The sequence below is a fragment of the Gopherus flavomarginatus genome, chromosome 13 (assembly GCF_025201925.1).
Source record: "Gopherus flavomarginatus isolate rGopFla2 chromosome 13, rGopFla2.mat.asm, whole genome shotgun sequence".
NCBI classification, from domain to species: Eukaryota; Metazoa; Chordata; order Testudines; family Testudinidae; genus Gopherus; species Gopherus flavomarginatus.
The window spans coordinates 13,061,407-13,088,906 of record NC_066629.1 but is presented as its reverse complement, the minus strand read 5'-3'; the positions used below and the strand labels follow the sequence as shown (position 1 = coordinate 13,088,906).

Below are 27,500 nucleotides of genomic sequence, written 5' to 3'. Positions count from 1 at the left end.
CCAATCACTGCGGCCACTGCTGGCTCCGCCTCCAAACAGCGCGCGCGGATAGGGCACTCTGAGCCTCCAGGTCGTACGCATGCGTAGAACGGACCAATCGCGGTCTCGCGCTTCAGTTCCCCCCTAATGCTAGTAGGAATAGGACAGTACGGTCACTAGATCCCGCCCCCATCACGAAGCGGACCAATCACATTCTCCTTCCGGCTCCGCCCCCTGCATTGTGCCCCCGCCGTGGCGTGTTGTTTCCGGCGGAAGTGAGGCAGGGAGTTAGTCTGACGTGTGGCGAGGCGGTCGGGCAGGTTACCCGGCGCCCCGGACCCCGCTGCCCCCGTTCCCCCGGGCACGGCCCGGAGCCCGCCCCGCCATGCTCGACTTCTTCACCATCTTCAGCAAGGGCGGCCTCGTGCTGTGGTGCTTCCAGGGCGTGCGCGGCCCCGCGGCAGCCTGCACCGCGCCCGTCAACGCGCTCATCCGCTCCGTGCTGCTCCAGGTGAGACGGGACCGGCCCGCGGCCCCCGCCCGCGCCGCGCCTCAGCCGGAACCTGCCCCCTCGCTCAGCCCGGGAGCCCCCCCCGAACCCTGCCCCCCCGCTCAGCCCCCCCCCCGAACCCTTCCTCCCCCCCGCTCAGCCCTCGGGGCGGGAGACCCCCCCCCGGAACCCTGCCTCCTCCTTCCCCCCGCTCGGCCGTCGGGGCGGGAGACCCCCCCGAACCCCTCCCCCCCCCCGCTCGGCCGTCGGGGCGGGAGACCCCCCCGAACCCTTCCCCCCCCCCCCGCTCGGCCGTCGGGGCGGGAGACCCCCCCGAACCCTTCCCCCCCCCCGCTCGGCCGTCGGGGCGGGAGACCCCCCCGAACCCTTCCCCCCCCCCCCGCTCGGCCGTCGGGGCGGGAGACCCCCCGAACCCTTCCCCCCCCCCCCGCTCGGCCGTCGGGGCGGGAGACCCCCCCGAACCCTTCCCCCCCCCCCGCTCGGCCGTCGGGGCGGGAGACCCCCCCGAACCCTTCCCCCCCCCCCCGCTCGGCCGTCGGGGCGGGAGACCCCCCCGAACCCTTCCCCCCCCCCCCGCTCGGCCGTCGGGGCGGGAGACCCCCCCGAACCCTTCCCCCCCCCCGCTCGGCCGTCGGGGCGGGAGACCCCCCCCCCGAGCCCTTCGCCCCCCCCCCCGCTCGGCCGTCGGGGCGGGAGACCTTCCCGAGCCCTTCGCCCCCCCCCCGCTCGGCCGTCGGGGCGGGAGACCTTCCCGAGCCCTTCGCCCCCCCCCCCGCTCGGCCGTCGGGGCGGGAGACCTTCCCGAGCCCTTCGCCCCCCCCCGCTCGGCCGTCGGGGCGGGAGACCTTCCCGAGCCCTTCGCCCCCCCCCGCTCGGCCGTCGGGGCGGGAGACCTTCCCGAGCCCTTCGCCCCCCCCCCGCTCGGCCGTCGGGGCGGGAGACCCCCCCGAACCCTTCCCCCCCCCCTCCGCTCGGCCGTCGGGGCGGGAGACCCCCCCGAACCCTTCCCCCCCCCCCTCCGCTCGGCCGTCGGGGCGGGAGACCCCCCCGAACCCTTCCCCCCCCCCTCCGCTCGGCCGTCGGGGCGGGAGACCCCCCCGAACCCTTCCCCCCCCCCTCCGCTCGGCCGTCGGGGCGGGAGACCCCCCCGAACCCTTCCCCCCCCCCCCCGCTCGGCCGTCGGGGCGGGAGACCCCCCCGAACCCTTCCCCCCCCCCCTCCGCTCGGCCGTCGGGGCGGGAGACCCCCCCGAACCCTTCCCCCCCCCCTCCGCTCGGCCGTCGGGGCGGGAGACCCCCCCCGAACCCTTCCCCCCCCCCCCCGCTCGGCCGTCGGGGCGGGAGACCCCCCCGAGCCCTTCGCCCCCCCCCCCGCTCGGCCGTCGGGGCGGGAGACCCCCCCCGAGCCCTCCCCCCCCCGCTCGGCCGTCGGGGCGGGAGACCCCCCGAGCCCTTCCCCCCCTCCGCTCGGCCGTCGGGGCGGGAGACCCCCCCGAGCCCTTCCCCCCCCCTCCGCTCGGCCGTCGGGGCGGGAGACCCCCCCCGAACCCTTCCCCCCCCCCCCCGCTCGGCCGTCGGGGCGGGAGACCCCCCCCGAGCCCTTCCCCCCCCTCCGCTCGGCCGTCGGGGCGGGAGACCCCCCTCGAGCCCTTCCCCCCCCCCCTCCGCTCGGCCGTCGGGGCGGGAGACCCCCCTCGAGCCCTTCCCCCCCCCCTCCGCTCGGCCGTCGGGGCGGGAGACCCCCCCCGAGCCCTTCCCCCCCCCCTCCGCTCGGCCGTCGGGGCGGGAGACCCCCCCCGAGCCCTTCCCCCCCCCCTCCGCTCGGCCGTCGGGGCGGGAGACCCCCCCCGAGCCCTTCCCCCCCCCCCTCCGCTCGGCCGTCGGGGCGGGAGACCCCCCCCGAGCCCTTCCCCCCCCCCCTCCGCTCGGCCGTCGGGGCGGGAGACCCCCCCCGAGCCCTTCCCCCCCCCCCTCCGCTCGGCCGTCGGGGCGGGAGACCCCCCCCGAGCCCTTCCCCCCCCCCTCCGCTCGGCCGTCGGGGCGGGAGACCCCCCCCGAGCCCTTCCCCCCCCCCCTCCGCTCGGCCGTCGGGGCGGGAGACCCCCCCCGAGCCCTTCCCCCCCCCCTCCGCTCGGCCGTCGGGGCGGGAGACCCCCCCCGAGCCCTTCCCCCCCCCCTCCGCTCGGCCGTCGGGGCGGGAGACCCCCCCCGAGCCCTTCCCCCCCCCCTCCGCTCGGCCGTCGGGGCGGGAGACCCCCCCCGAGCCCTTCCCCCCCCCTCCGCTCGGCCGTCGGGGCGGGAGACCCCCCCCGAGCCCTTCCCCCCCCCCTCCGCTCGGCCGTCGGGGCGGGAGACCCCCCCCGAGCCCTTCCCCCCCCCCTCCGCTCGGCCGTCGGGGCGGGAGACCCCCCCCGAGCCCTTCCCCCCCCCCCTCCGCTCGGCCGTCGGGGCGGGAGACCCCCCCCGAGCCCTTCGCCCCCCCCCCCGCTCGGCCGTCGGGGCGGGAGACCTTCCCGAGCCCTTCGCCCCCCCCCCCCGCTCGGCCGTCGGGGCGGGAGACCTTCCTGAGCCCTTCGCCCCCCCCCCCCGCTCGGCCGTCGGGGCGGGAGACCCCCCCGAACCCTTGCCCCCCCCCCGCTCGGCCGTCGGGGCGGGAGACCCCCCCGAACCCTTGCCCCCCCCCCGCTCGGCCGTCGGGGCGGGAGACCCCCCCGAACCCTTGCCCCCCCCCCGCTCGGCCGTCGGGGGGGGAGACACACCCCCCCCGAACCCTGCCCCTCCCCCCGCTCGGCCGTCGGGGCGGGAGACCTTCCCGAGCCCTTCGCCCCCCCCCCCCCGCTCGGCCGTCGGGGCGGGAGACCTTCCCGAGCCCTTCGCCCCCCCCGCTCGGCCGTCGGGGCGGGAGACCTTCCCGAGCCCTTCGCCCCCCCCCCGCTCGGCCGTCGGGGCGGGAGACCTTCCCGAGCCCTTCGCCCCCCCCCCGCTCGGCCGTCGGGGCGGGAGACCTTCCCGAGCCCTTCGCCCCCCCCGCTCGGCCGTCGGGGCGGGAGACCCCCCCGAACCCTTGCCCCCCCCCGCTCGGCCGTCGGGGCGGGAGACCCCCCCGAACCCTTGCCCCCCCCCCGCTCGGCCGTCGGGGCGGGAGACCCCCCCGAACCCTTGCCCCCCCCCCCGCTCGGCCGTCGGGGCGGGAGACCCCCGAACCCTGCCCCTCCCCCCGCTCGGCCGTCGGGGGGGGGGAGACACACCCCCCCGAACCCTGCCCCTCCCCCCGCTCGGCCGTCGGGGGGGGAGACACCCCCCCCCGAACCCTGCCCCTCCCCCCGCTCGGCCGTCGGGGGGGGGAGACACACCCCCCCGAACCCTGCCCCTCCCCCCGCTCGGCCCTCAGGGAAGTGGGAGAAGAGATGAAACTTTCCCCACCCCTTCCCCTTGGGATCCTGTCCCCCCACCTTCACAGGGAGAGATCCTTCCCCCTTCCTGGAACCCTGCTGCCCCTACTCATCCTTAGGGAGTGGCTCTGGTGCCCTTGGCTTAATTTTCTGTTTGGGGGAGAGATTTGCCTGGGGGTCCGTAGTGCCCCCCATTCTGTCCTGTGGCGGATATTGCAGTTGATAAAGAATAGGGCTTCACTATAGGGCTCCCTTTGAAAGAAAAGCATCATTGTAATTTCTGATCCAGTTGCCACCCAGCCCTTTGGAAGACTGTCCCACTGCTTTGTAGTCGAGGGTGTTGCCTGGGCCTTGCCCGTGTCCCATTGCTGTTCCCTGGGAGATGCTGAGATGTGCCTAGTCCCCAGTCTGTATTACAGCCAAGTGGGGCTATGATCATCTCTGGTTTATGCCAGTTGATTGTAGGCCTAGAACTTCTGGCAATTTGCCAAGGTGTCCATCAGCAGCACAGTGGTGGGGCCTCCTCATCTTCTCCTTTGCACTGGGGGGTCATATTGCTTCCTTAGCTGTGGTTGCTCACTGGGAAGTGTGGAGGTTAGGTATAGATTGCAGTCCCAATTCCAGCTGTGTTTAGGTGAGATCAAGCAATGTTCATGTTCCCTGCCCATGTAATTTACCTGTCATTTGAGACATGAAACTGAGATCCTGGTCAGCATAGGAAAAACTCTGTGCTGCTTATGAACAGGGCTTTGGAGCTGTCCTCTGGCTCTGCTCCAGCTCCAGGCAAAAAACTACTGCTCTGCGCTCCAGCTCCAGGCTCCGCTCCAAAGCCCTGCTTATAAGATATGTTGCAAGAGTTGAAGTGTTAACTTTGATGTCCAGGACTGATTCCAAGGGTAATTACAGCCTACCTCCCTAAAGTCCCTGTGCATTTTCAGTTGACTACAGAATTCTTCGCATCTTGTGCTAAACAATTGTGTATCATAGCTGTGTATTGTCAGGTGGTTGCCACGATCTGCTTCAGAAGTAACTGCTTTACAAGGGTAGATTAAAGTGTATACAGACTGAAATGCATTTGGTCCTCTTGGGATGAAAGATGCTTTGTTTGGCTGATGTTTACCTTTTCACCTGAGTGTGATTTAGCTGTTTGCTACAAAGTAGCTTCAGCTGCTTATGGGCTGAGGACTTGAATCATTCCTGCTACAGCTGTCTTGAGAAAGGGTTTTTGCCAGCCTGATTGGGAAGTTGCCACTCTCCTGTGCGTACTGCTGTGAGCAGCCTGTTGTGGTCTATAGCAGGTTCTTACATTTGTAACTGCAGTACTTGGTGTGGCTGCAAACTGTGTACAGTTTGCATTAGGTTGTTGCTAAGTCTTAAACGGCTGACAGGAGATCCAGGGCCTAGTGTGGACATGCAGATACTATCTAATAGCCTGTGGTTTGCAATACTGAGCGACGACCACTTGGTTCTAGAGAACTCTGAAGGCTGGTTTACAGCCTTGATTTGATCAGGGTCTCCATACTCTTCAGAGTTGAACCTATTTGGTTACAGAGCTAAACGTATGAGGGATATAAAGTGAAGGTATAAAGATGCATAAGAAACGGGATTCAAGAAGGCTTTTCCAGTTGGCATGAGCTGCAGAAGAGAGCTTTTATGCTGACTTGGGGCTGTGTGTGTAGAGACATGATCTGGGAGGAGGGTCCATGAGGCTGCTGAGGCTATGCAATAAGGGGTTTTACATACTCTCCCTATGGAAAGCATGTTATTGAGTAACGATTCCCAATGCAAGAGAACAGGTTGTGATGCAAGGCAGATGCTATGAACTAAAGGGGAGGACGCCACAGGAGCCTGCAAAAAAGACTCCGGCAACTATAACTCTGAGTATTTGTATACAGGGAATTCTTCTCCAGCTGTAATGCAGGCTTATATCCCGCCATGTGAAGTGTGTACAGCTTTTCTGTGGTGGATTAATTGTTTTATTTGTTTTTCTTTTAGGAGCGAGGTGGCAACAATTCTTTTAACCATGAAGCTCTTACACTTAAATACAAACTGGATAATCAGTTTGAGCTTGTGTTTGTGGTAAGTAAACTATGTTAACAGCCCCTCCTCTCTGCCCAGGTGTTTGGGGCAGGTTTATAGGGCTCTGTCTCTTCCTGGAATGACATAAAAACCTAATAAACTATACTAGTGTATTAATAAACAGATATTTATTAGAACATCTTAAACTCAAGACACTGCGCATGGCTGCAAAAGCCTCTGTTCAGAGCAACCGTCCAGTCTTGCTTCATGACCTTGAATCTGTACTATCACAGATGCAACAATGAAGCACAATGTGATGTAACTCTGATATCTACCTCCAAGTGTAGAGCCTTTGAGGTGAAATTAACGTATGGAAGATATTTTGAAATCCTTAGATAAAATATGGTCTGCAAAGTGTATTTCATTTTAAAAATAGTGACAGGCTATTGTGATTCCAGAACAGCGATTTGTTAGCAAGCAATAATAGGGTGTATGGTTTGTTATAATATTGACCAAGGACTCGTGGCTGCTATTGTAGTGAAGTGACTTGTCCAATTTACTTGCGAAATTGAATTGAATCACCCAGGGTAAGTTAAAATGATCCATATAGGACTCAGTGGCCAATTGTAACTGGTACTCCAGTTGCATTTTGGGGTTGCTTCTGGTCCATTATGTATAATGGAGGTGCCATTGGTGAGTGGGTTTAGGAGCCATGGCACTAGAGGAGAGTGAGATGTCATCTTTGTGTGAGTGGCTGGTGTAATTCCAGTGGTGATTCTAACAACCCTTTCAAGTAAGGCTCATTTGACAAAAATCGCTTTGAAATCTAAAAATCTGGGATTTTTACCACAGGAGGCGGCCTGGGGTGAAATCCTAGCCCTACTGAAATCGGTGGCAAAGCTCCCATTGACTTCATTGGGGTTCAGAATTTATCCTTGGTCTCATCTGAGTGTGTCAGTGTCTAACAGGATCCTGTCAAAAGCCTCAAGTAAAGTAATATGGGAGTCCCCCTTCCACTTTGCTATAAGTGGGAATCTTAGAGCCTTGAGCAGTGATGATGGTGCCAAATATTTGCATTCTTTGCTTGGAATGGATTGAATTGTTGGCAGTACATTTATGTACATTTAGCCAGATTTCTTTCAGTTTACAGTTTTGTTTTTAGTGTTTGATTTAAACGAGTTTGAGGATAGCCATGGGTTACAATGTGCAGATTAAGGCGTCCGTGGCACATGTATTTACCATCAGATCACTTCTGCCTAACTGTTCTGGATGCCCTTGGCTTGGGGTCAAAAGCCAATCCCAGATTAGCCAGGTCCCTCTGTAAGATCATCTTGGATGCAATTCTTACACGCTTTGTCCTGAGAATAGCTGCTCTATTTGGGGATGTGAGTGAAGGCTCTGTATTGCTGTGAGGTAATCCGTGGCTACCCTCTTCCTAATGTGGTAAACAGTGCCTTTGTGCAGGTTAATCTGTACAGTAGGTATGAAGGAGAATCCCCATCACCCTTTAGTGCACTTTAAATTTTGGGATAATTTAGGGCCTGATTCTATGAGATGTGCCCTCAGCAGGAGAAAATAACTGCAGAGTTGGACCCTAAAAAAGTGCTTTAGTGGGTGTGTACTAAATTAACTTTGAGAGTAGTTTTTAGCAATACCTGCTGCTATTTTGATCTATATTCAGTAACGTGTGTGTGGCTGGCGGCTATTTTAATCATCCAGCACTGTAGATACTACCAGTTCTAGCTTTATGATGTACAGTAGGATTGAGATCGGTCTCCATTGGAAATCAGGCTTGTGAAGCTGTATCATATGTTAGTTTCTAAAAACTAATTTTGGTTAATGTAATGGTTCAAAATAGTAAAATAAGGCACATTTCAAGTTGAAATCTCATACATTTAAAAAAGTTAGAAATAGCTTCATGTTGTATCCCTGCCAATTTGTGATTTTTACAATAACATCTTCCTATTTAGGATTTTTCTACCCTATCTGTGAAAGTCCAGTTCAAAGGAGAAACTGACTATACCCAAAGTGCTCTAATGTACAACAGCCTAAGAAAAATGAAGATTTTTTTTTTCCTGATAGTAGTTAGTATCATCTCAGGTGTTTGCAACAATAGTAGATACAGTATTTTCCGACCTGTGCTTTTTTAAGTTGATTGTTTCCCTTTTAACCTAAAATGCTAATGCATTGAATTTTCCTTATGCCATCTTTGAAAGTCTCTGATCTCCAGAGCTTTGAAGTGGACTCTGTAGTTCTAGAGCAGAGGTCTCAAACTCCCAGCCCACTGGCCATCTGCTGCCTGAGAACCTCCCCAATGTGGGCCATAGGACTCCAGCAATTTTGGGGACAGATCTCTCCCTTGCCCTCACCTGTTGCCCCCAGGTGCTCCCCCCTCGCACGTGCCCCAAGTGATTTAAAATGGCCTGGGGCCCCATCCACCACTGACAGTGCAGCAGAGCTGAGCCGCTTCCTGCCTGCTCATTCCACGTGGCTGCCAGCCCCTTCCTGTGGGGGCGGGGTGGGGCTGTGCCTCCACATGCTGCTGCCACCCTGAGCACCCCTGCAGCCAATGGGAAGCTGTGGGGGCGGTGCCTGGGGGCAGCAGCACGGGGAGGCCCCCTGGTTTGCCCCACCTTGGTGCCTCAGGTAAGTGCTGCATCCCTTGACCCCCCTCCCAGAGCCCATACCCCCTCCCCACACCCCCTTCCACCCCCAAAATCCCTACCAGAACTTGCACCCTCTCCTCACACTCCCCAGGCTCCAAACTCCCTCCCAGGGCCTGCACCCCCATCCGCAGCCCAGGGCCTGCACCCAAACTCCATCCCAGAGCCTGCAGCCCAACCCCCTCCCTCACCCAAACTCCCTCCCAGAGCCCAACTTCTCTCACCTTCTGCCCCCAAACTCCCTCCCAGAACCTGCACCCCAATCCCCACCTCAGACCATCTCCCCCATCCAAACTCCCTCCCAGAGCCTTAGGCAGGTTGGGGGTGGAGTTTAGGGGGTCGGGTTCTGAGTGGCATGAGTGACATTATTGGCCCGCTGGGAGGATTTGAGGACTGGCACTGGCCCTAAGGTAAATTGCGTTTGAGGCCCCTGTCCTAGACTCATAAATTATCTAATTGTCAAAATGGCAGCTTCTTCTATCTCCTTTCTCACGTTAAAGCTATTTAGTGATTGTTCTTGCTAGTTAGATGTACCAATAAGAATGTGTTGCTTCCTTTTCAGCTAATAATACACATAGTGTCTGCTTTCTATCAATGCTTGTAACTTTCTGTTCACTTCCTTCCAGGTTGGATTTCAGAAGATCTTGACTCTAACCTATGTGGATAAGTTGATAGATGACGTCCATAAGGCGTTCCGGGATAAATACCGCAATGAATTCCAGCAGAAAGGCACCCTGGGGCTCCTTAATGGCACCTTTGATTTTAAAGAAGATTTTTTACACCTCCTCCGGTAACAAGACCATTTCTGCTGTGGCTGTTTCCTTGTGTATCTCCTTTGTGCTGTGTTTTGAATGCCCTGTATTAGGAACTGGCAAGTGGTCTGTGTAGCCATATTATGTCTGTGCACTCATGCAATGTGCTCTTTTGGGGCTCTTATTTTGGCTGTTTGTCTTCCATTAGGAATGTTGGATGGAGTGTTGTATAATGGCTAGTGCAGGGGACTGAGTTCACCTCCACAGACCTGCTGTGAAGCTCTCTAGGCAGAACCTAACGATCCCATAGTGTCCAAAAGAGTTTGACTAAACAAAAAGTCTCTGTCAACTGAAGTCCTTTGTGAACCGTTTCTGACTGGAGCAAAAAATGGGAGCTCACCTGTTCACAGGCTGTTATGCAGATGTGGAGAAGTGACCTTGGGCTAGATACTCAACATCCTATGTCCTGGATTGGACCAGCCAGCATGGCTGCTTTCAGTGCCTCTCTCTATCAGGACCAGCGGAACACTGAGGTCATCTCAGTCAGAACGCTTGGGTTGGGGTCGTGCTGCACTGTCACTTTGGAAATAACTGAGCTAGCTGTACTGCCCCCAGCTGGCTCTCAGGGCTGTATGTGAGTCGAGGTGGTGGCACTTGGCCGTCTTGCACCCAGCCAACTGGCCATAAAATATCAACCTCACATCAAGGGTCATCCCATCAAGAGATCTTCTGTTCTGAGGCAGGCTTACACTGAGTGGGAACAGAACCAGGTGGTATAAAAGGTGTTCCTTTTGAGTCCATCTTCATTCCCCATACAGCCAACCTCTCCTTCCCCCAGCATCCCTGATATGAGTCACTGCTACTTCACAAGTGCCAGCTTTGACCAATTTCCAAGCTAACTGATTGTAGAAGCCTTTGGAGTGTGTTTCATTGGTGATTGAGATCCTTGATTGTAGGGTTAGCGTGGGGCAGATAATGTCCTAGTTAATATGAAGCCAAGGTGAGTAGAAAGTCTGTTTCCCTCCCAGGTGAGACAAGCATCACAGCCTCTGCCAAAGGAAACAGGTGAAATCGGTGGTTTCAGGTTCTGGAATGATTGTTCCTGATAGAAGTGCCAAGATTTGGTCACGATTTAAAAGGCAAAAATAGTAACTATTAATCCTAAATGTCAGACGGGAAAGGCCCAAAAATGATCCTGCCCGTTACCCGCATCTGTTTGAACTTGGAACCTACAGGGTATTTACTTACAGGGTATTTTCTAATGTTTTGCCCACCCAGTGGGCCTTCCACAGCCTACTCCCTGGCCCAGGGCCGGCTCCAGGCACCAGCTAAAGAAGCAGGTGCTTGGGGCAGCCAATACCAAGGGGTGGCATTCCGGCCGCTATTGGGGCGGCACGTTGGGGTCTTTGGCGGCAATTCGGTGGCGGGTCCCTCAGTCCCTCTTAGAGTGAAGGACCTGCCACCAAATTGCTGACGAAGAGTGGAGTGGCGCAATTGCACTGCCACGGCTTTTTTTTTCTTCTTCTTCTCTTTGCTGCTTGGGGCAGCAGAAAACCGGGAGCCGGCCCTGCCCTGGCCCATATCCGGTGCACCTATTGATCTGTGGGGGTTTCAACTCTGGGATAGGAATGGCTTGTTCCAATCTTCGTGCACTTCCGCCAGCTGATGAAGAGCATCCTAACAAACCCCTCCTAAAGGCCAGGAAAGGTAATAGGTACTAAATGAACAAACATCAGTTTCTTAAAGATGCAGATTTAGTCCATGGGAGTCTCAGGTTCCAGGTTTCCTCTGTTAATAGGAAATAACTTGTTGTATGCAGTGTTATAGCCATGTCAGTCCCAGGATTGGTGCATTTGTCCAGAAATCCTTCAAGGTGGCCCATGAAGAAGTTGGCATATCGGGGAGCCATCCTGCTACCCATGGCTGTTCCTGTGGTTTGGACAAAGTGTTTGTTGTTGAATGTAAAATTGTTATGGGTGAGGATTAAATGGATGAGTTTGGGGTGAATATCTGAGGGTTGTCCACTGACTTGTAGATATCTGAAGCAGGCAGTTACGCCGTCATTGTGAGGGATGTTGGTGTATAGGGCAGTGACGTGGTGAGGATGGTGTTCTGAGGGAGGCTGTTAATGTTGTGGAGTTTGTGAAGGAAGTTGCTTGTGTCCTGGAAAAAGCAGGCCGTTTGTGTTGTAAGTGATTTGAGAATGATTTCTATGAGTCCCGATGTTCCATGAAAACCATGGCCACCAATGATGGGTCTGCCTGGTTCCCCTGTTCATGTATCTTGGGAAGCATGTTGAAAGTTCTTGGGGGATGAGTTTGTGGAATTTCTCTTGGAGGAGTTTGGGGAAGGATTTGATGATATCCATAAATTCCTGGGTAAATTGTGGTGTGGGGTCATCTTTGAGTTCTTTATACACCTCTACCTCGATAGAACGCCAGTTCGGATATAACGCAGTGAAGCAGCGCTCGGGAGTGGGGGCTGTGCGCTCCAGTGGATCAAAGCAAGTTCAATATAACAGTTTCACCTACAATGCGGTTAAGATTTTTTTGGCTCCTGAGACAGTGTTATATTGAGGTAGAGGTGTAGTAGGTGATGTTGGAGAGTTGTCACTTGGCCTTGTTATCATAGTTATCAAGTTGAGGACAGCTGTGAGCACCGTGTGACTGTCAGCACCCACAATGCCCCACTTCAGTTAGTGCAAGCGCTCTTGGTGAGAATGTGCAACACCAGCAAAAGGAGAGTAGTGTGGACACCCACCGCTGATTGAATTACTGTGGTGGCTGTAGGTCAACCTAAATTAAGTCGACCTAATTTAGTACTGTAGACAAGCCCTGAGTACTTTTTGCAGACCTGAAGAAGAGCTCTGTGTAAGCTCGAAAGCTTCTTTCTCACCAACAGAATTAAAGATCCAATTAAATATATTATCTCACTCACCTTGTCTCTCTAACAGATGACAAGCACAGATAAGACTATTTTTTTCAGGAAGAGAAGATGTTCAATAGTGTCTTTCATCCCTTGTCTTTTTGTACAGTCACATAAAAACTGCATAACAAAAAAGCAGAGCTTAATACTGTTAGTCAATAAATGAGCAGAGGCACTGGGACACAGCAAAGGGAGAAAAGATGTCTTGAGCAGAGATTTGAAGAGCTGGAGTCTAACCCCAGGGAGCTGAGGTTTGCAGTATGGTAGGTGTTGCAGCTAGACTCTTGCTCCAGTGATTATAATGGTGGGATGCTGAGTTCTGGACCTGGACTGTATTTTGGAGCATGAATAACACTCTTTCTTTTTGATCAGGGAAGCAGAGGAGAGCAGTAAAATCCGAGCTCCAACTGCTATGAAGACGTTTGAACAGTCTGTGAAGTCTCAGAAGACTGTCAAATCTATGATAGAAACTCGAGGGGAGAAACCAAAGGAGAAAGCCAAGAACAAGAAAAACAAAGGTTCCAAGAAGGAGGGTAAGTGGATGCAACTGACAGATCCGTGCAGTGGGATGAGGGAATAGCCCAGAGGGCTCCAAAACCAGGCTGTGACCAAGCCCTGCGTGACGGTAATCCAGCACGTGCTTATCTGCAGGCACATCTGCCCAGTAGCATCTGTTACTGGAACAGGTTGATTCAGATCCACTATTCTAGTTGCCTTTGCCCTTCTGTGGCTGCCAGTGTCCCATGCCTGCATGTAGCAGTTGATTCAGTGAAACAGACCACCAGTTGGCAGGTCAAGGTGCATGACATGCAGACTTGCTGCTCATTTGTTCTGCCTTGTTTCATACAAGTTTAGGTCAAAATTTTCAAACTTGGGTGCCTAAAGGTAGGGACCTAAATCAAAGGAGCCTGACTGATTCCAGTGCTCAGCACTTGAGAAAAACAGGTTCCTTTGATTAGATTCTTAAATACGGTTTTAGGGTCTGACTTCAGTGCCTTTAAGCCTACACCAGGTGCAAGCTCTCTTGAGAGAAACCTCGGAAATTAGCAGAGGGGAAAACTAGCATTAAGGTTATGGGATTAAGCGCTGAGGTCAGGGAAATCCCAAAGTTCAGGTCACTTTGTCACTGGCTCAGTCACTGCCCTACTTGCCATTCTTTCCCCCTATTTAAATGGAAAATTTACTGCATATCATAAATCGCAATCACAGGAGATGGCTTCCTTGGGAGCCAGCTCATAACACTGCAACTTCTGGAAAAGGTTATGATAGCAAACCTCGCCGCCTTCAGACTGCTTCCAGCTAGTTCCAAACTCTTCAGCTAGGGGCTGGAGAAACACACAGATACCTTACATAAAGGGGTTTATGTCCTGATGAGCAGGGTGTAGAAACCTGGATAAATGTTCAGCATTGCTGAGCTAATGATACTAGGAAAACTCGTCTGGGATTCCCTGACTCCTGAGTGCTTGTCAATTGCTTGATCACCTTTTAGCACCAAGTAAATGCGGTTTCCCTTCAATCATGTGTGTACGTTGTGGTGAGGGCTCTGTCTTGTCCAGCTTCAGGAACCGAAGCTGCTACTGTCCCCAGTAAAGCAGCCCCAGATACAAAGCAGAACCCTCCTGCGGCAACCGGGGACAGGGAGAAACTGACCAAGGATGAGATCCTGCAAAAGAACCGTGAGGAGTTCTTCAGGAAGCGCCTGAAAGGAGGAGAGAAGTCCAAGTGAGTGAGAGGATGACGGACCTGTGTCCCCCTCTCCAGTCTGAGAGAGGTGGTGGCGGTAGGGTGGCAGATCTGTGTTGGGGAAGGGTTTTATCCATTAACAATGGACAAGGAGCTATTTATCATACTGCTTTTGAGCCACCAACTTTTGTCAATTATTAATGTGTTGGGCGGATAGTGGGCAAGAAAGCTTCAGACTCCCTTAAGGTGCTTTTAAAACACCCCTCCCTAGCATTACAGTGCAGGAATATCCCACTGTTCCAATGACAGTGATGACCTGTGCCCTTTCTAATCCTGAGGACTGGCACATGGTGTGGCTTTTAGTTAGACAAAGGGTGAAATCCTGGCCATATTGAAGTCAATGAGAGGTTTGCCGTTGACTTCAGTGAGGCCAGGATTTCACTCAACGTGAGCTTTTTTTGATCAGACTGCAGCAGCTGTTGGAATGCCAGACACTCAGTCTGCCAGCGGTGGCAAACTGCCATCATTCAAACATCTCCTGTGGCTTTTGGCTTCTTTAGAATGCCCGTGTCATTCACTGGAGGGCGGGGAGAAAGAATCTGGTCAGTTTGTGAATCCAAAAAGTGTATCTGGGACAGCTGTACAACCCTGTTCCCCAGTGGTCCGTGTGACTCAAAAGAGAAGGGTTGTATTGGGCGAACAGTTAGAAGCCTCCTCAATGATGGGACTCTCCTGGTAAGAGCAAAGCGCTGCATGTTGAATTGTACTGGGGTCACCTACAGATCAAAGCAATTCATTGCATTAAGTTTGACAGCGGTACGGGTCAGAATTGAGGCTGGTTGGGTGACCTTTGCAGTACGCTTCCATACTTCACCTTTTTGCAGTTTAACCATAACGTGCTCTCTTTCTAATCTTCGGGTGGTTAACACGAATCTTCCCTGAATGTTGCCCATGCCTTCTTGACTGCCTCCAGATTAAAGGGATGCTAGCAACTTACCCTACAAACTGATGGGGGTCAGAAAAGAATTCTCAGAGCTGGAGAGGGATGTTTTGGAAGTTCTCTCATTCGCTGAAGCATCAACATATTGGCCACTATGGAATACCTGGTGAATCCAGTGGTCCAATCCCACATGGTATAAACCCTATAAACTCATCCCATTCATATGGGAGACACCTCCTGCTTAAAATCTCTTCTTGGAGAGTCCACTCGTGGTGGGACTGTAGCTGCCGTCATTGTAGAGTTTGCTTTAATAGCTTCTTCTTTGCCTTCCCAGCAAGTCCCCAAAGCCGGAGACTCAGAAGGAGAAGGGGAAGAAGCCCCGTGTTTGGGAGCTGGGGAATTCTAATGCCAAAGTACTCGATTATAGTAGCTCCACTACCAACGGAAACACAGACACTTGTCCCACAGAGGAGTACGACCCTGACGTGGTAAGGTCCTAAACGTTCCCCTTCCTATAGAATGATTAGCCTCTGTGCTAGGCCCTGGGGCATTGCCACTGCATCTTACCTTCACCTGAATTGTACTCTCAGATGGAGATCCTGAGAGTGGCCCAAGCTCCATGGCTGGATTAGAGCAGGCAGAACCGAACAGAAACTGGGGGGAGGGGTGACTGCTACAGTTTGGCAAACTAGTGGAAAGGCACTACCCAAGTTACTGCTCAGTCTCCACTAGGTTGTGGAAAGTTGCACCAATCTGGCTCTTCGTGGTGCTCTTACAGTTTTGGACATCAGTGCCAGAGGAATCATCTCTTGGAGGAACTGAAATCAGCTCCCCAACTGCTAGCAAAGCTGTGTGGGGGAAGGTGGTGGAACCTACCTTAGGGGGATACCCTTGCAGTATGGAAGGTTGTTTTGTAGATGGAGCAGAGGACTGGGAATCGGGACCCCAGAATTCTATTCCTGTCTGACATTGCTTTGCTCTGTGATCTTGGGGGAAGTTATTTCAGCCTTCTGTGTAAAAGGAAACCACCACTTAGCTCACTAGGGAGTTGTGGTGATTAGACCATATTAATAAAACTCCCCAAAGTCCCCGCAGGTGCGACAGATGGTCACATTATTCTGACTGGCCCCTCACAAGCATTGTCTGTAGCAATGAGCCAGTGAAACAAGTCAATTAAGGCTTAAATGCCAAGTTCTGATGCTCTGTATGGCTTCCCCTCTCCCCTACTGCCTTCCTTTTCAGCCCTTAGGAGATCGAGATCGGGAGCCTGGCCGCCTTTATGATCTTGAATATGAGAGTGATGAAGAGGAACCTGAAGAGGAGAAAGTTATTCAGAACCCTTCACAGCCCAGGTAAGTCCTCCTGCAGCCCCCCTATCCCAGCTAGCGCCTTGCTTATCTCCTACAGATTTTCCTCCAACATGTCCAGTCTGCTAAGCTTGTATAGAGTAGCTTACATGCATCTTGGGCACTGCTAGCTGATGCCTTGGCTTCAGGAAGGAAGTATTGTCTTAACGCACTACATGGTTTTGGCCTGCTTTGTCCCAAATGCTGGTGCACGTGGCGAATAGGCAGTCTGCTGTGGATGGCCCTTCCATTTCTGCAGGCTGAGTCATTAGACTAAACGATCCTGCAATCACCACTTCCAAGCTGGATCTGTGTTCCCTCAGTAACTCCTGATATACCGTTGGTACCTCTCTGGGCACGGTAACTGAGCAAAACCCGTGCTAGTTCCCAGACAACTTTGGAACTTGTTTCGTACAGAAGTTTTGTACAAGGTGGGGTTTGCAAACCTAACTCTGTCCGTGCTGCTCACAGACGAGCTAATAGAGACCAGTGCCCAGTTTGAACTATTGCCTGTTAATCTGGTTAAAATGCCATGAACTAGGGAGCAGCTCAGTCCCAGAAGGCAAAAGTGACCAGCTGCATATTAGCTTGAGAATTGCAGTCATGGCTGTCCAGCCTTCCCCTTCCTTTAGCTTCTATTCTTTTCAAGAGCATCACTATCCCGTTACGCTTAAGAGCTGTAATGTGTAACCACACTTTGCTTGTTCACAGGGCTAAGAAGGGTGGTTTGGGAGGCATGTTTGGGATGCTGAAAGGCCTGGTGGGTTCCAAAAGCTTAACAAGAGAGGACATGGACTCTGTGCTGGAGAAGATGAAGGATCATCTGATCGGTAAGCCTGGAATGTCTCTTACAAACTAGTACCCTGTAGCCTTGTTTTCGGGGTCAGGCTCTAGATCGACTGGTCTGCATTTGGAAGGAGCCATTTCTCCAGTCCTGTCGCTAAAATTCTATTTCCTGTTTTCTGGATCAACAGTCGCATTAAGGATTTAAAGTGACTCTTCCAGGATGTGGGGTTGTAGCTCAGCCACGGAAGCTGTAGGTTGCCCTGAATTTTACCCCGTTAGCCAGTGATCATGGAACTGTTGCTATCCAGCCTGTCTCTTGAACTCTTGAAAAGGGGGATAGAGAATAAGAAGGAAAATATATTATTGCCCTTATATAAATTGATGGTATGCCCACATCTTGAATACTGCGTACAGATGTGGTCTCCTCATCTCAAAAAAGATATACTGGTGCTAGAAAAGGTTCAGAGAAGGGCAACTGAAATGATTAGGGGTTTGGAACGGATCCCATATGAGGAGAGATTAAAGAGGCTAGGACTTTTCAGCTTGGAAAAGAGGAGACTAAGGTAGAGGTATATAAAATCATGAGGTATGATAGAGGTATATAAAATCATGAGTGATGTGGAGAAAGTAGATAAGGAAAGGTTACTTACTTATTCCCATAATACAAGAACTAGTGATCACCAAATGAAATTAGTAGACAGCAGGTTTAAAACAAATAAAAGGAAGTTCTTCACGCAGCACACTGTCAATTTGTGGAACTCCTTGCCTGAGGAGGTTGTGAAGGCAAGGACTATAACAGCATTTAAAAGAGAACTGGATAAATTCATAGAGGTTAAGTCTATTAATGGCTATTTGCTTGGATAGGTGAGGAATGGTGTCCCTAGCCTCTGTTTGTCAGAGGGTGGAGCTGGATGGCAGGAGAGAGATCACTTGATCATTACCTGTTAGGTTCACTCCCTCTGGGGCACCTGGCATTGGCCACTGTCGATAGACAGGATACTGGGCTGGATGGACCTTTGGTATGACCCAGTACGTCCGTTCTTATGTTCGTTCTTATGTGGTTCTTCCAGTATTGTTCTAGTCTCTCCTTAGCAGATTTTGGAGTTCGGTTACGTCCTCCCACGCTGTCTATAAAGCATGCTGCAGAAGTGTTGCATATGCTATTTCCACAGCATGTGTTCTGCTGCCTTGAATATATGTGCAGAACAGGGCTCATGGAGGGAGGGTAACAGAACAAGGGATGTTTGGGATGTGTCCCACATACAGCGCTCATGATCTAAATTCCCCCTTGATGGATGTATGGGCCTGTTTTTAAATTTGTTGAACTGGGGACGGACTCACCCAGTGTCCTACATTGAGGTAGATCCTGGGTTTTGAATGTAACATAGCTCTGTCTACAATGCTGGTGTAAAATTTCTCTCTGGGACTTTTGCAAGTGGATCAATTACACTGAGTGGCCAACTCTCCTGTGATATCAAGGTCGTAGGTGAAATCCACAACTATCTGTCACTTATCTTTCCTGTGGCATGACATGCTGGATAATCCCAGTTGAGTTACGTCTGACACGATACCCTGTTGGACTAGTTGATAGTATGGTGCTTAGGATAGTAGGCCTGTAGGTTTGTGTGTCTCTGCACATTGTATTTAACAGAGATCCTACTCTTTACATATTCTAATTGATTTGCTCACATTCTGTAAAATGCCTCTTGGGTTGTACTGGTGACAAGGTGAGGAATGGTCAGGTTCTAGTGACAATTCTAGATTTTTAAGAGGGCAGTAATTCACCCACATCAGATCGAATCAGGCTGAAGTGAATATAATGCACTTTTGGAACAGACTCAGAAGGGATCTTGTGTCCCAAGCAGTGATGTGGATGGGTTCGGAAGGCCTTGTCTCATCCAGAGGACTCTGATGGGTAGGGGGAGGAAGATAAAATGGTTGGGATCGTTGGCGTTGACAGATGTAGAGAGAAACCATTGGCCCCAAAACAAGATCTGTACTTCCCTGGGGGTCTGACAGTGACGTTCTTGCCTTGATCTCCCTTCCCCTGGGGTGGGGGGTGGTTGCTTTGGGGCTGAAAGATCATTTGAGGACGCATCTGGGCTGTGGGTTGTGACTGGGGATAAGAGGGCACATTTCATGCCCTTCTCAAGGCCTTGGAGGCTATCTGCACTCTATGTCCATATTGCTGTCTGCTCTAGAACAGGATATCATTGGCAATCCAAGCTCTGCTCTCCCTCAGGGGCGGATTACCCTCCTGACTCCTCCTCCCTTGGAGCTGGCTGGGATAGAGATCTTCTGGGGGGACTGGGAGAACCCTGAGTCCTGTAGCCCAAGAGTCTCGTGACGCTAACATCTGCTCCTTTGGCTTTTCTCTTCCAAAGCGAAGAACGTTGCGGCTGATATAGCTGTCCAGCTGTGTGAATCGGTGGCTAAGAAACTGGAAGGGAAAGTGATGGGCACCTTCACCAGTAAGTGTTTCTGTCCTTCCATTCCAGGAGTTGCTCTGAGTTTCTAATCTGTTAGCCCAAGTCCCTGTAATACCATCTCATTCTTCCCCCACCCACTGCCCTGATGCTTGAAACAAAACGTGCCAATCCCAGCAGATCCCTGCTGCTTTTCGGCTGTGTTTCGGCCCTTCTAATATTCCGAGGGACATGGGACCCTGGGCTTGTTCCAGCCTGCCCTTGAGGCCTCTTTGTGCTTGCGTAGCCTGGTCTCTAGTTGCCAAGTGGCTTGTGACTCAGTGCATGTGCAGAAGGGGATAACCTCAGCTGGTGTTTCTCCTGATGGGTAAGCACCTCTCCATGGTTTAGGAATGTCTAATCCACTGCAGTTCTGGATTCCTGTAGTTTGGCCTTCAAAGGCTACGTGGGGGAGAAGGTTAAATCTGTGATGCCAACCTCTGCAGCAGTTCACAGGTTTAACCCCTTACTCCCAAGAGCTGAGATTTGCTAATGGGAAGCTCTGCTGCAGTCAATGAAATGGGCAGAGGCCTGGGAATCTATAGAAAGGTAGTTGCTCAATTTCACACCTTATCGTAGCAGTCTGAGGCAGCAGTGAATTAATTCATCCATCCCTGCTCCAGAATAGAAAGAAGGCAGCAATTGTTCTAGAGACGCACTATCAGGGGAAGCCAGCAAGTGAACCTAATGGCACAATCGGCAGATTAACAAGGGAACAGCCAGTCTGCTCCAAAGGGAACCTACATTCCTGGGTGTGGCATTGTGAGCAATCTAGGTTGCATTTGACTGTTATGCTCCTGAGATGCTGTGGGGGAAGGATGAGCATTGCTCCAGCCACCTCATCTGGGATCAAATGCTGACAAAGGTTCCTCTTCTAATTCCTTCCCCAGCGGTGACCTCAACAGTGAAGCAGGCCCTGCAGGAGTCTTTAGTGCAGATCCTGCAGCCCCAGCGCCGCGTAGACATGCTACGTGACATCATGGACGCTCAGCGCCACCGCCGGCCATATGTCGTCACTTTCTGTGGTGTCAATGGGGTTGGAAAGTCAACCAACCTAGCCAAGGTAGGGCTCAGCCTGCATGTGTTCCCAGGGATCAGCCTGGTCACTTCAGGAGGATCCACCCTCCTTTCCTACTTCTGTTCTGGGGACACCACCTCAAATCCCCTTGGGCTATGGCACCCAGATTCCTAGAACCAAAAACCATTCCTCTGTTCAGTTCACTTCCTTTGTGGGTCAAACAGCTCTTTGAATGTTGTGCTGATGGGCAGCTCAACTTCCTAAATCATGCACTAGTATATTGCCACTAGTCTGCACTACCTAGTGGGGAGGGAGAGCTGGTGTGTGCTCTGACTCCATTCACATGCACACCTCCTTCCCCGCTGAAAAGCCCCTTGTCAACATCAGCAGGGGAGAAGAGATCCCGCTAACAAATCACTGCGCTAGTTAAAGGGACTTTTACCAGCCTAGTCAATTTCACAGCCCTTCACGTTTGTCTTTAAACCTGTGGCTTGGCTAATTAAACTGAGGATCTGGAGAAGCTGCAGCTTAGGACTCCTCCCTCAGGCTCAGTCTGGCTGAGATGATCAAGCTCTTCCTACAATGTGTGCAACTGACTGGAAGACTTGACATGGTCACATGAAGTGCTGTTAAATGCCTGACTCAAGCTATGCTCTGGGAACAGCAGGAAGGCAGCCCTGAACTGCAGCAGTGATGATGTCATCCCTAGGATAGAGCTGTCACTAGAGGCCTGTGCGTGCCGCCCTGAGCAGGCAATGGACACTGGCATCCTTAGAAGGCTGTGCAGACATGCAGGGTATTGGTTACTAGAGGCAGAGCTTAGTGATGCCTGCAAGCCTATGTGGGGTTGGAGATAGGCACCATTGCTGGCTTGATCACTGCCTCAGCGTGGTGTGTTCAAAGGGGCATTTCTGTAGAGATGGCGGGACTAGGGGCTGTAAATCAGCCAAGGGATTCGGCTGAGGCCTGAGATGGAAGCACCTGTATGGATTATTGGCATTATAGAAGAGCATGGAGCAGGTTCCCTTTTCTCTTCGGGGGGGGGGGGGGGGAGGGCGGGGGGCATTGCCAACATATTCACCACTCTCCTCTGGAGACTTGGGCCCTTGGTTTACGTCCCTTCTGTACTTGATTTGTCAGTGACTGCCTTGGGCTGGGACACTTGGGGAATCTCCTTTGTCGACCTTTGGGGTGGAGGGAATGACACAGCAAACTGCCTGCAAGTGGCATATGGGGCTCAGAGGGGCTGGGAGCGGAGCAGAGCTGGACTCGGGCTGGGGATGGTAACAGGGTCTCTTTCCCCTGCCCCCAGATCTCTTTCTGGCTGATTGAAAACGGGTTCAGCGTCCTCATTGCTGCCTGCGATACATTCCGAGCCGGAGCCGTGGAGCAGCTGCGCACGCACACCCGCCGCCTGAACGGTCTGCACCCGCCGGAGAGTCACAGCGGCCGCACCATGGTGCAGCTCTACGAGAAGGGGTATGGGAAGGATGCTGCTGGCATTGCCATGGAGGCCATTTTGTATGGTGAGCCCTAGCCCTGCCTTGGCTGACTCTTGCTTTCCAAGCCAGGAGCTGGCTGTTCTGGGGTGTGGGGAGTGGTCGCGGGGTGGGAGGTGGGAATACCAGTCAGGACTCCTGGGGTGTGGCGTAAAGGTTTCAGCTGGGCTGTATTCCTGCTTTGTCATTGACACTGCAGGTTTGCCATTCCTTACTACGTCCTCGTAACCACATTGTTAATAGACCCCACTTCCTCTTCAAGTCCCCAGGCCAATGGACAGGTCAGGAACAGCCCTGGGTGGAGCACAGACTGGAGATCAGGGAAGGCTTCCAGCAGTGGGGATGGATTCCTCCTTCCTCCAGGAAATCAGTGACATTGTGCATTAGCATGCTGTGCCCTCTCTTCCCTACTTGAACAGCGTAGAGGGGTGGGGATGGGGTGGAGTAAGCCAGTTTCATAAGGGTCAGTGAGTGCCTCAGTTTACCTAATGAAGGTTGTGTAGAAATCTGCCTACTGGGAAAGGTTTGAACCTAACTGCTCGAGAGAAGAGCCCAAGCTGTAGCATCAAGCTGACCTTCCCTAGAGTGCAAGGCTCTTCATCTGGGGTCTTGCTTGGGCCCACAGTTCTAGTCCCTTAATTTTTATGCTGACTGGTCCTGTCCCAGGGAGGGGATTTATTATGGATTGTGGGTGTCTTGCAGTGAGAAAATATTGAGAGGATGGAAAGAGACTTGAGTAAATCCCTGATACTCTGTAGCTGGAGGAGCAGAGTGCATGTGAATAGAACTCTATCACTTTGCTTCATCTCTCTTCCCAGCACGTAACCAGGGGTTTGACGTGGTATTGGTGGACACTGCTGGCCGCATGCAAGACAACGCCCCCTTGATGACAGCTCTGGCTAAACTCATTGCAGTCAATACCCCTGACCTGGTCCTGTTTGTTGGGGAAGCCCTGGTGGGAAATGAAGCGGTGGATCAGCTGGTTAGTTTCTGATTCTTTAACCTCAAACAAAGTTCTACCAGATGGAAAAGGCCCCTATTGGCACGAGCCTCTGTGTAGACTTTGGAAGGCGTTCGCATACCAGTGATGGACACCTGCTTAGAAGAACCTGCATGGACTTATTTCCTGGCTGTATTTTTCCCCTAGGTCAAGTTTAACAAGGCCCTTGCTGATCACTCCATGGCCCAGACACCACGTCTCATTGATGGAATTGTTCTCACCAAATTTGACACCATTGATGACAAGGTACGATGGCCATTCACGTTAGCCCCAGAGATTGCTGATTCCTTCTCTCCCCATTGGAATCTTCTGTTTTTAATGTTTTTTTAAATGACCCCATATGGATCCTCTCCTTGCTGAGACCAAACAGCGGAGGAGAAATTGAATAACTGTTTCTGACCTCAACAGGGTATGTTCTTTTGATGCATCAGTCAGATACCCTCCCCCCTGGAAAGGCCAAGTGTCATGTTCTTCCAGGATGTGCAGGGGATAGTTGCTGGAGAGATATTTTAGCCCTCTGAACTTTGAGGTTGCTGACCTAAGCAAACAGTGGCGGGTCTTTTCTGCTCCTGATTCTGACAATTGAGTATTCATGTCAGTGCTGGACTTCATAAACATGGCTCAGCTGCTGCTTACAGCAGAACTAAGAGCCTTACTACAGTTCCATTGAAAACGTGGTGGGGAAGGCAGGGGATGGTTCATTTTATGCTGAGCCATCCACACCTGTAATTAGTTGAAAAAAAATTAAGGTCAGGAATGACCAGGTCCTTACTTTTGCTGGCCCTTCGGACTGTTCACACTAGAGCTTTTCATTTCCTACTATTAGTACAATATGAAAACTTACAGGTTAAAGCCCAAGAAGCCATTGTGACTGTCTGTGAACAGACCAGAGGACTTCCCGAAAGTAATTCCTGTTTGAACTAGAGCAGATTTTTGGGGGGGGGCGCCACAAACCTCATCTTGATTAAAAAAATTTCAGTTATGGAGAATCCACCACAAACCACGGTGAGTTGTTCCAATGGCTAATTCCCCTCGTCGTTAAGTGTACTCCTTATTTCCAGTCTGAATTTGTCAGCTTTCAGTGCTGGCCATTTGACTGTTAGACCTTCCCCTGCTAGATTGCAGAGCCAATTATCAATGGTTGGTTCCCTGTGTAGGCACTTAAAGATTGCGATCAAGTCACTCTGTAACCATCTCTTTAAGCTAGAGAGATTGAGCAGCTTGAGACAATCGGTATAAGGCAGGGTTCCAGTCCTTTAATTGCTCTTCTTGTGGCTCTGCTCTGAACTGTCTCCAATTTATCAACATTCTCAAACTGGGGGCACCAACACTGGGCACAGTAACTTGACTCTTGCCCTAGCCCTGGAGCATACTGGGCAGTCTAGGGGTGAAGCCTGCACAATGGCTACCAATTCTGGGGCAGGCAAAGCAATTCCCAAGGCTGTTGAAAGCAAAGAGTGAGGGAGGGATAGCTCAGTGGTTTGAGCATTGGCCTGCTAAACCCAGGGTTGCGAGTTCAATCCTTGAGGGGGCCATTTAGGGATCTGGCGCAAAAATCTGTCTAGGGATTGGTCCTGCTTTGAGCAGGGGGTGGGACTAGATGACCTCCTGAGGTCCCTTCCAACCCTCATATTCTATGAAAGCTGCTTCCCTGAGTACACCAGGATGTACAGTGTTGTGCCTTGCTCCAGTGAAGTTTCAGATGATTTGATCAGTCTGTTTCTTAGCAGTTCTCTACAGCCTTGGGGAGCCTTATCATAGCAGTTAGTTCGGACAGGAGAGGATGCTGACCCATGCAAGCAACAAGCCTGACTTCCTGCAGGGGCGCCTGGCCACCACTAGCCCCCCCCTTTCAGGGTGGAATCAGACAGATGAGCTGTCCTTTCCTGTGAGATTCCATGCTGGAGTCTGTCACTGCAGCTTCCCCCTGCCCAGATTGTAGGCAAGTCGGCCATGGCTGTTACTGCATGGTGTTGAATCACAGACATGATCACTGATTGTTTTGGCCTGGGTACCACTGCCTCATGGGGGAGTCCATGCATGGTAAACATTGGGTGGTGTCTCCTGCTCCAGGCAGATTTCAGCTGCACTCTACATTTGCTTCAGTGTTACAGCTTTGCTTTGGTTCCCTGCCAAATCAACTATTGACTTTGAAAGACTGTTTCCATTCAGAGCTCTGAACTGTTGTGGCCCAGGAAGACAAGCAGCTGCTTTAAGGTCTGTCGAGCAGGCTGTTTACTTAGCTCCAGGTATCAGCTTTAGAACTTGTTCTCTGTTCAGTGTGAGACTATGGAAGTGCTTACTGTGCTGATTGACTGGCTACTCCCCCAGACTTGTGAACATACTGGGAATACAGTTTAAAGAAATTGCTAGGCAATATAATACCTTCTTACAGTGTTTAGGCGGTTGTATTCTAAAGCTACAAACCTGGCAACTTGGAATTTAATGTTATGGTTGCCAGTCAATTAACTGCCACATCTCATCTATAGTTAAAATAGTCTCACCATCTTCTTGCATAGCAGTCAAATTCAGCTAGACCCTGCTCCTGTTCACCTGGCTATTCAGTGACCCATTTCCCTTCTCTTGATGTACTCGAATGCTCCCTCCATTTGCAGTGGAACTCTGTTCCTGATACTCGACCCTCCTCAGACACTTCCCTAGCTAGTCTAAACAAACTGCTCTCCCAGTTGGACACAGGATGCTTTCTTGCAGCAGAGATGGACTTTCCAGAGTTGCTTTGATTTATCCTCTCCCATGGGGCAGAGGGGGAGTTCAGGTTGTTTAGAATCTTAACTCAAGGGGTTGACAGGAGTTTGAGTTCTCTGGTCTATCAGAACTCTTCCAACTTGCTGTAACACTAATGGAAACTGAACATGCCCAGAGTACAGGCTTCTGCTCTAGCCAATCACTCGCTGATGGTTTTGTTAGGAGTGGGTTGTACATTCAGGCAGAGTCCTGTTCAGCAGATCTCCTCAAACCAACTAATGGATGTTCTTTCTTCCACAGGTTGGTGCTGCAATCTCCATGACTTACATCACTAGCAAGCCAATCGTGTTTGTTGGTACTGGACAAACCTACTGTGACCTGCGTAGCCTTAATGCCAAGGCTGTGGTCACTGCTCTCATGAAGGCCTAAAATCCAGTTATTACACCAAATTGCTGTTTGCAGATGTCTCAGAAGAACATGCTTTACAATGTGACTGACTTGTCTTTTCAGTGTAGTGCAAAACAGAATGAAGGGATAACAGAGCAAGGGGCTGCTGCATCCACCACTTCTCCCTTCACTTGATGCATGACTTAAACCTTGGAAGGAGGTTGCTGTCTCCAATCATGTTGCTTACTGTTTAGCTACACTTCTTCCATATTTATTGGCTATAAAGCTTATTTTTGGGAAACAACTGTCTCTTTCAGATGGGGCACCTGGGCTAGATCAGCTCTGTGGCCTTCAGCCACTGAAAGCCCTTCCCCTGGATTCCTTCATTCTAAGTGACTCAGCCTCCATGCTGCATAGAGGCTGAAATTAGAGCTTTGTATTTTTCATATCTTGTGAGTGGTGTCTAAGACCTGCAACTCTTCAGAGCTGCTCTGCTCCTAAGCAAGCCTCTATGGACTATGTTTAAGGTATTCTTGATCCTATGAGCCAATCTGGATTTTTAGACTTAGTGGGATCTAAGAGTATGAGTGTCCCGGTCCAGGGGCTGAGCTCTGAGGCTAGAGCAAAAATAGATGCTGCTTTGTGACAGTTTTAGTGTCTCCAACCTGATTAATACTTGCTGCTCGCCTTGACCATGGCAGCTCACCAAAGTTGATAAACCAAAAATAGTAAGTCTACCACTCTGTGCTTGTCAAGCAGGGGCCCATAGGGAAGATGCTGAAGTTGCCTTAAGATCCCTAGTTCCATTGTCACTGGGACTCCTAAAGCAGGGCTGCCTAGGGCCACTACAGCTCATAGCAAGCAGACTTCCCCCAGGCTGGAAATGTTAGTTGCCAAGAGCTGCATCTCTATCTAAGCTGCAAGTGCATGGCCTGGATTCTGGCAGGCAAGCTGCACTGCTTTAGGATATAGGCTAGTGCTGGTTTCTGTACTGCAAGACCCCCTTCCTTGCTCAGAAGCTGTTTCTAGTGACTCATGCCTCCTTGTCTCACCAGTGTTGAGGATCAAACTGATGCTGTAGGGACAGCAGGCAAGAGTTCTGGTAGCAGTAGCTTCTGCCTCTCGTAACCAGCTAGAGAAAGGAAACTTTGGTGGAAGACAATACAGGCTGCTTGTTGCTTTCCTGCCCCTTCTCCCTCCCTTCTGAGTGCCTCTAGAGATCCTGGTCTAAAGTGCTACATTGAATAATACAAAACTCTTAAAATGTCTTGTAGCTCTGTGTTGCTAGAGTGCAATAAATTGAATGCTGTCTGCTAAAAGAAATACATAATTTATATATAATAAATTTCATAAATAACTTGAGTGGTGTATATAGTTACCTTGAACAGGTTGTTTCTCTTGCTGGAGGGACAGTACCTGACCAGCATAGG

General features: G+C 52.2%; 1 protein-coding gene across 1 annotated transcript; it reads left to right on the top strand.

Annotated features, from left to right (window-relative positions):
• Positions 1 to 273: 273 nt before the first annotated feature.
• On the top strand, positions 274 to 27,432 carry SRPRA (SRP receptor subunit alpha). Its single transcript, XM_050921615.1, has 14 exons — positions 274 to 490; positions 5,877 to 5,960; positions 9,190 to 9,353; positions 12,613 to 12,773; positions 13,797 to 13,962; positions 15,198 to 15,351; positions 16,106 to 16,215; positions 16,921 to 17,039; positions 19,380 to 19,466; positions 20,351 to 20,523; positions 21,791 to 22,004; positions 22,796 to 22,959; positions 23,125 to 23,223; positions 25,984 to 27,432. The coding sequence occupies exons 1-14, from the start codon at positions 365 to 367 to the stop codon at positions 26,110 to 26,112; spliced, it is 1,950 nt and encodes a 649-aa protein (XP_050777572.1). The 5' UTR covers positions 274 to 364; the 3' UTR covers positions 26,113 to 27,432.
• Positions 27,433 to 27,500: the final 68 nt, after the last annotated feature.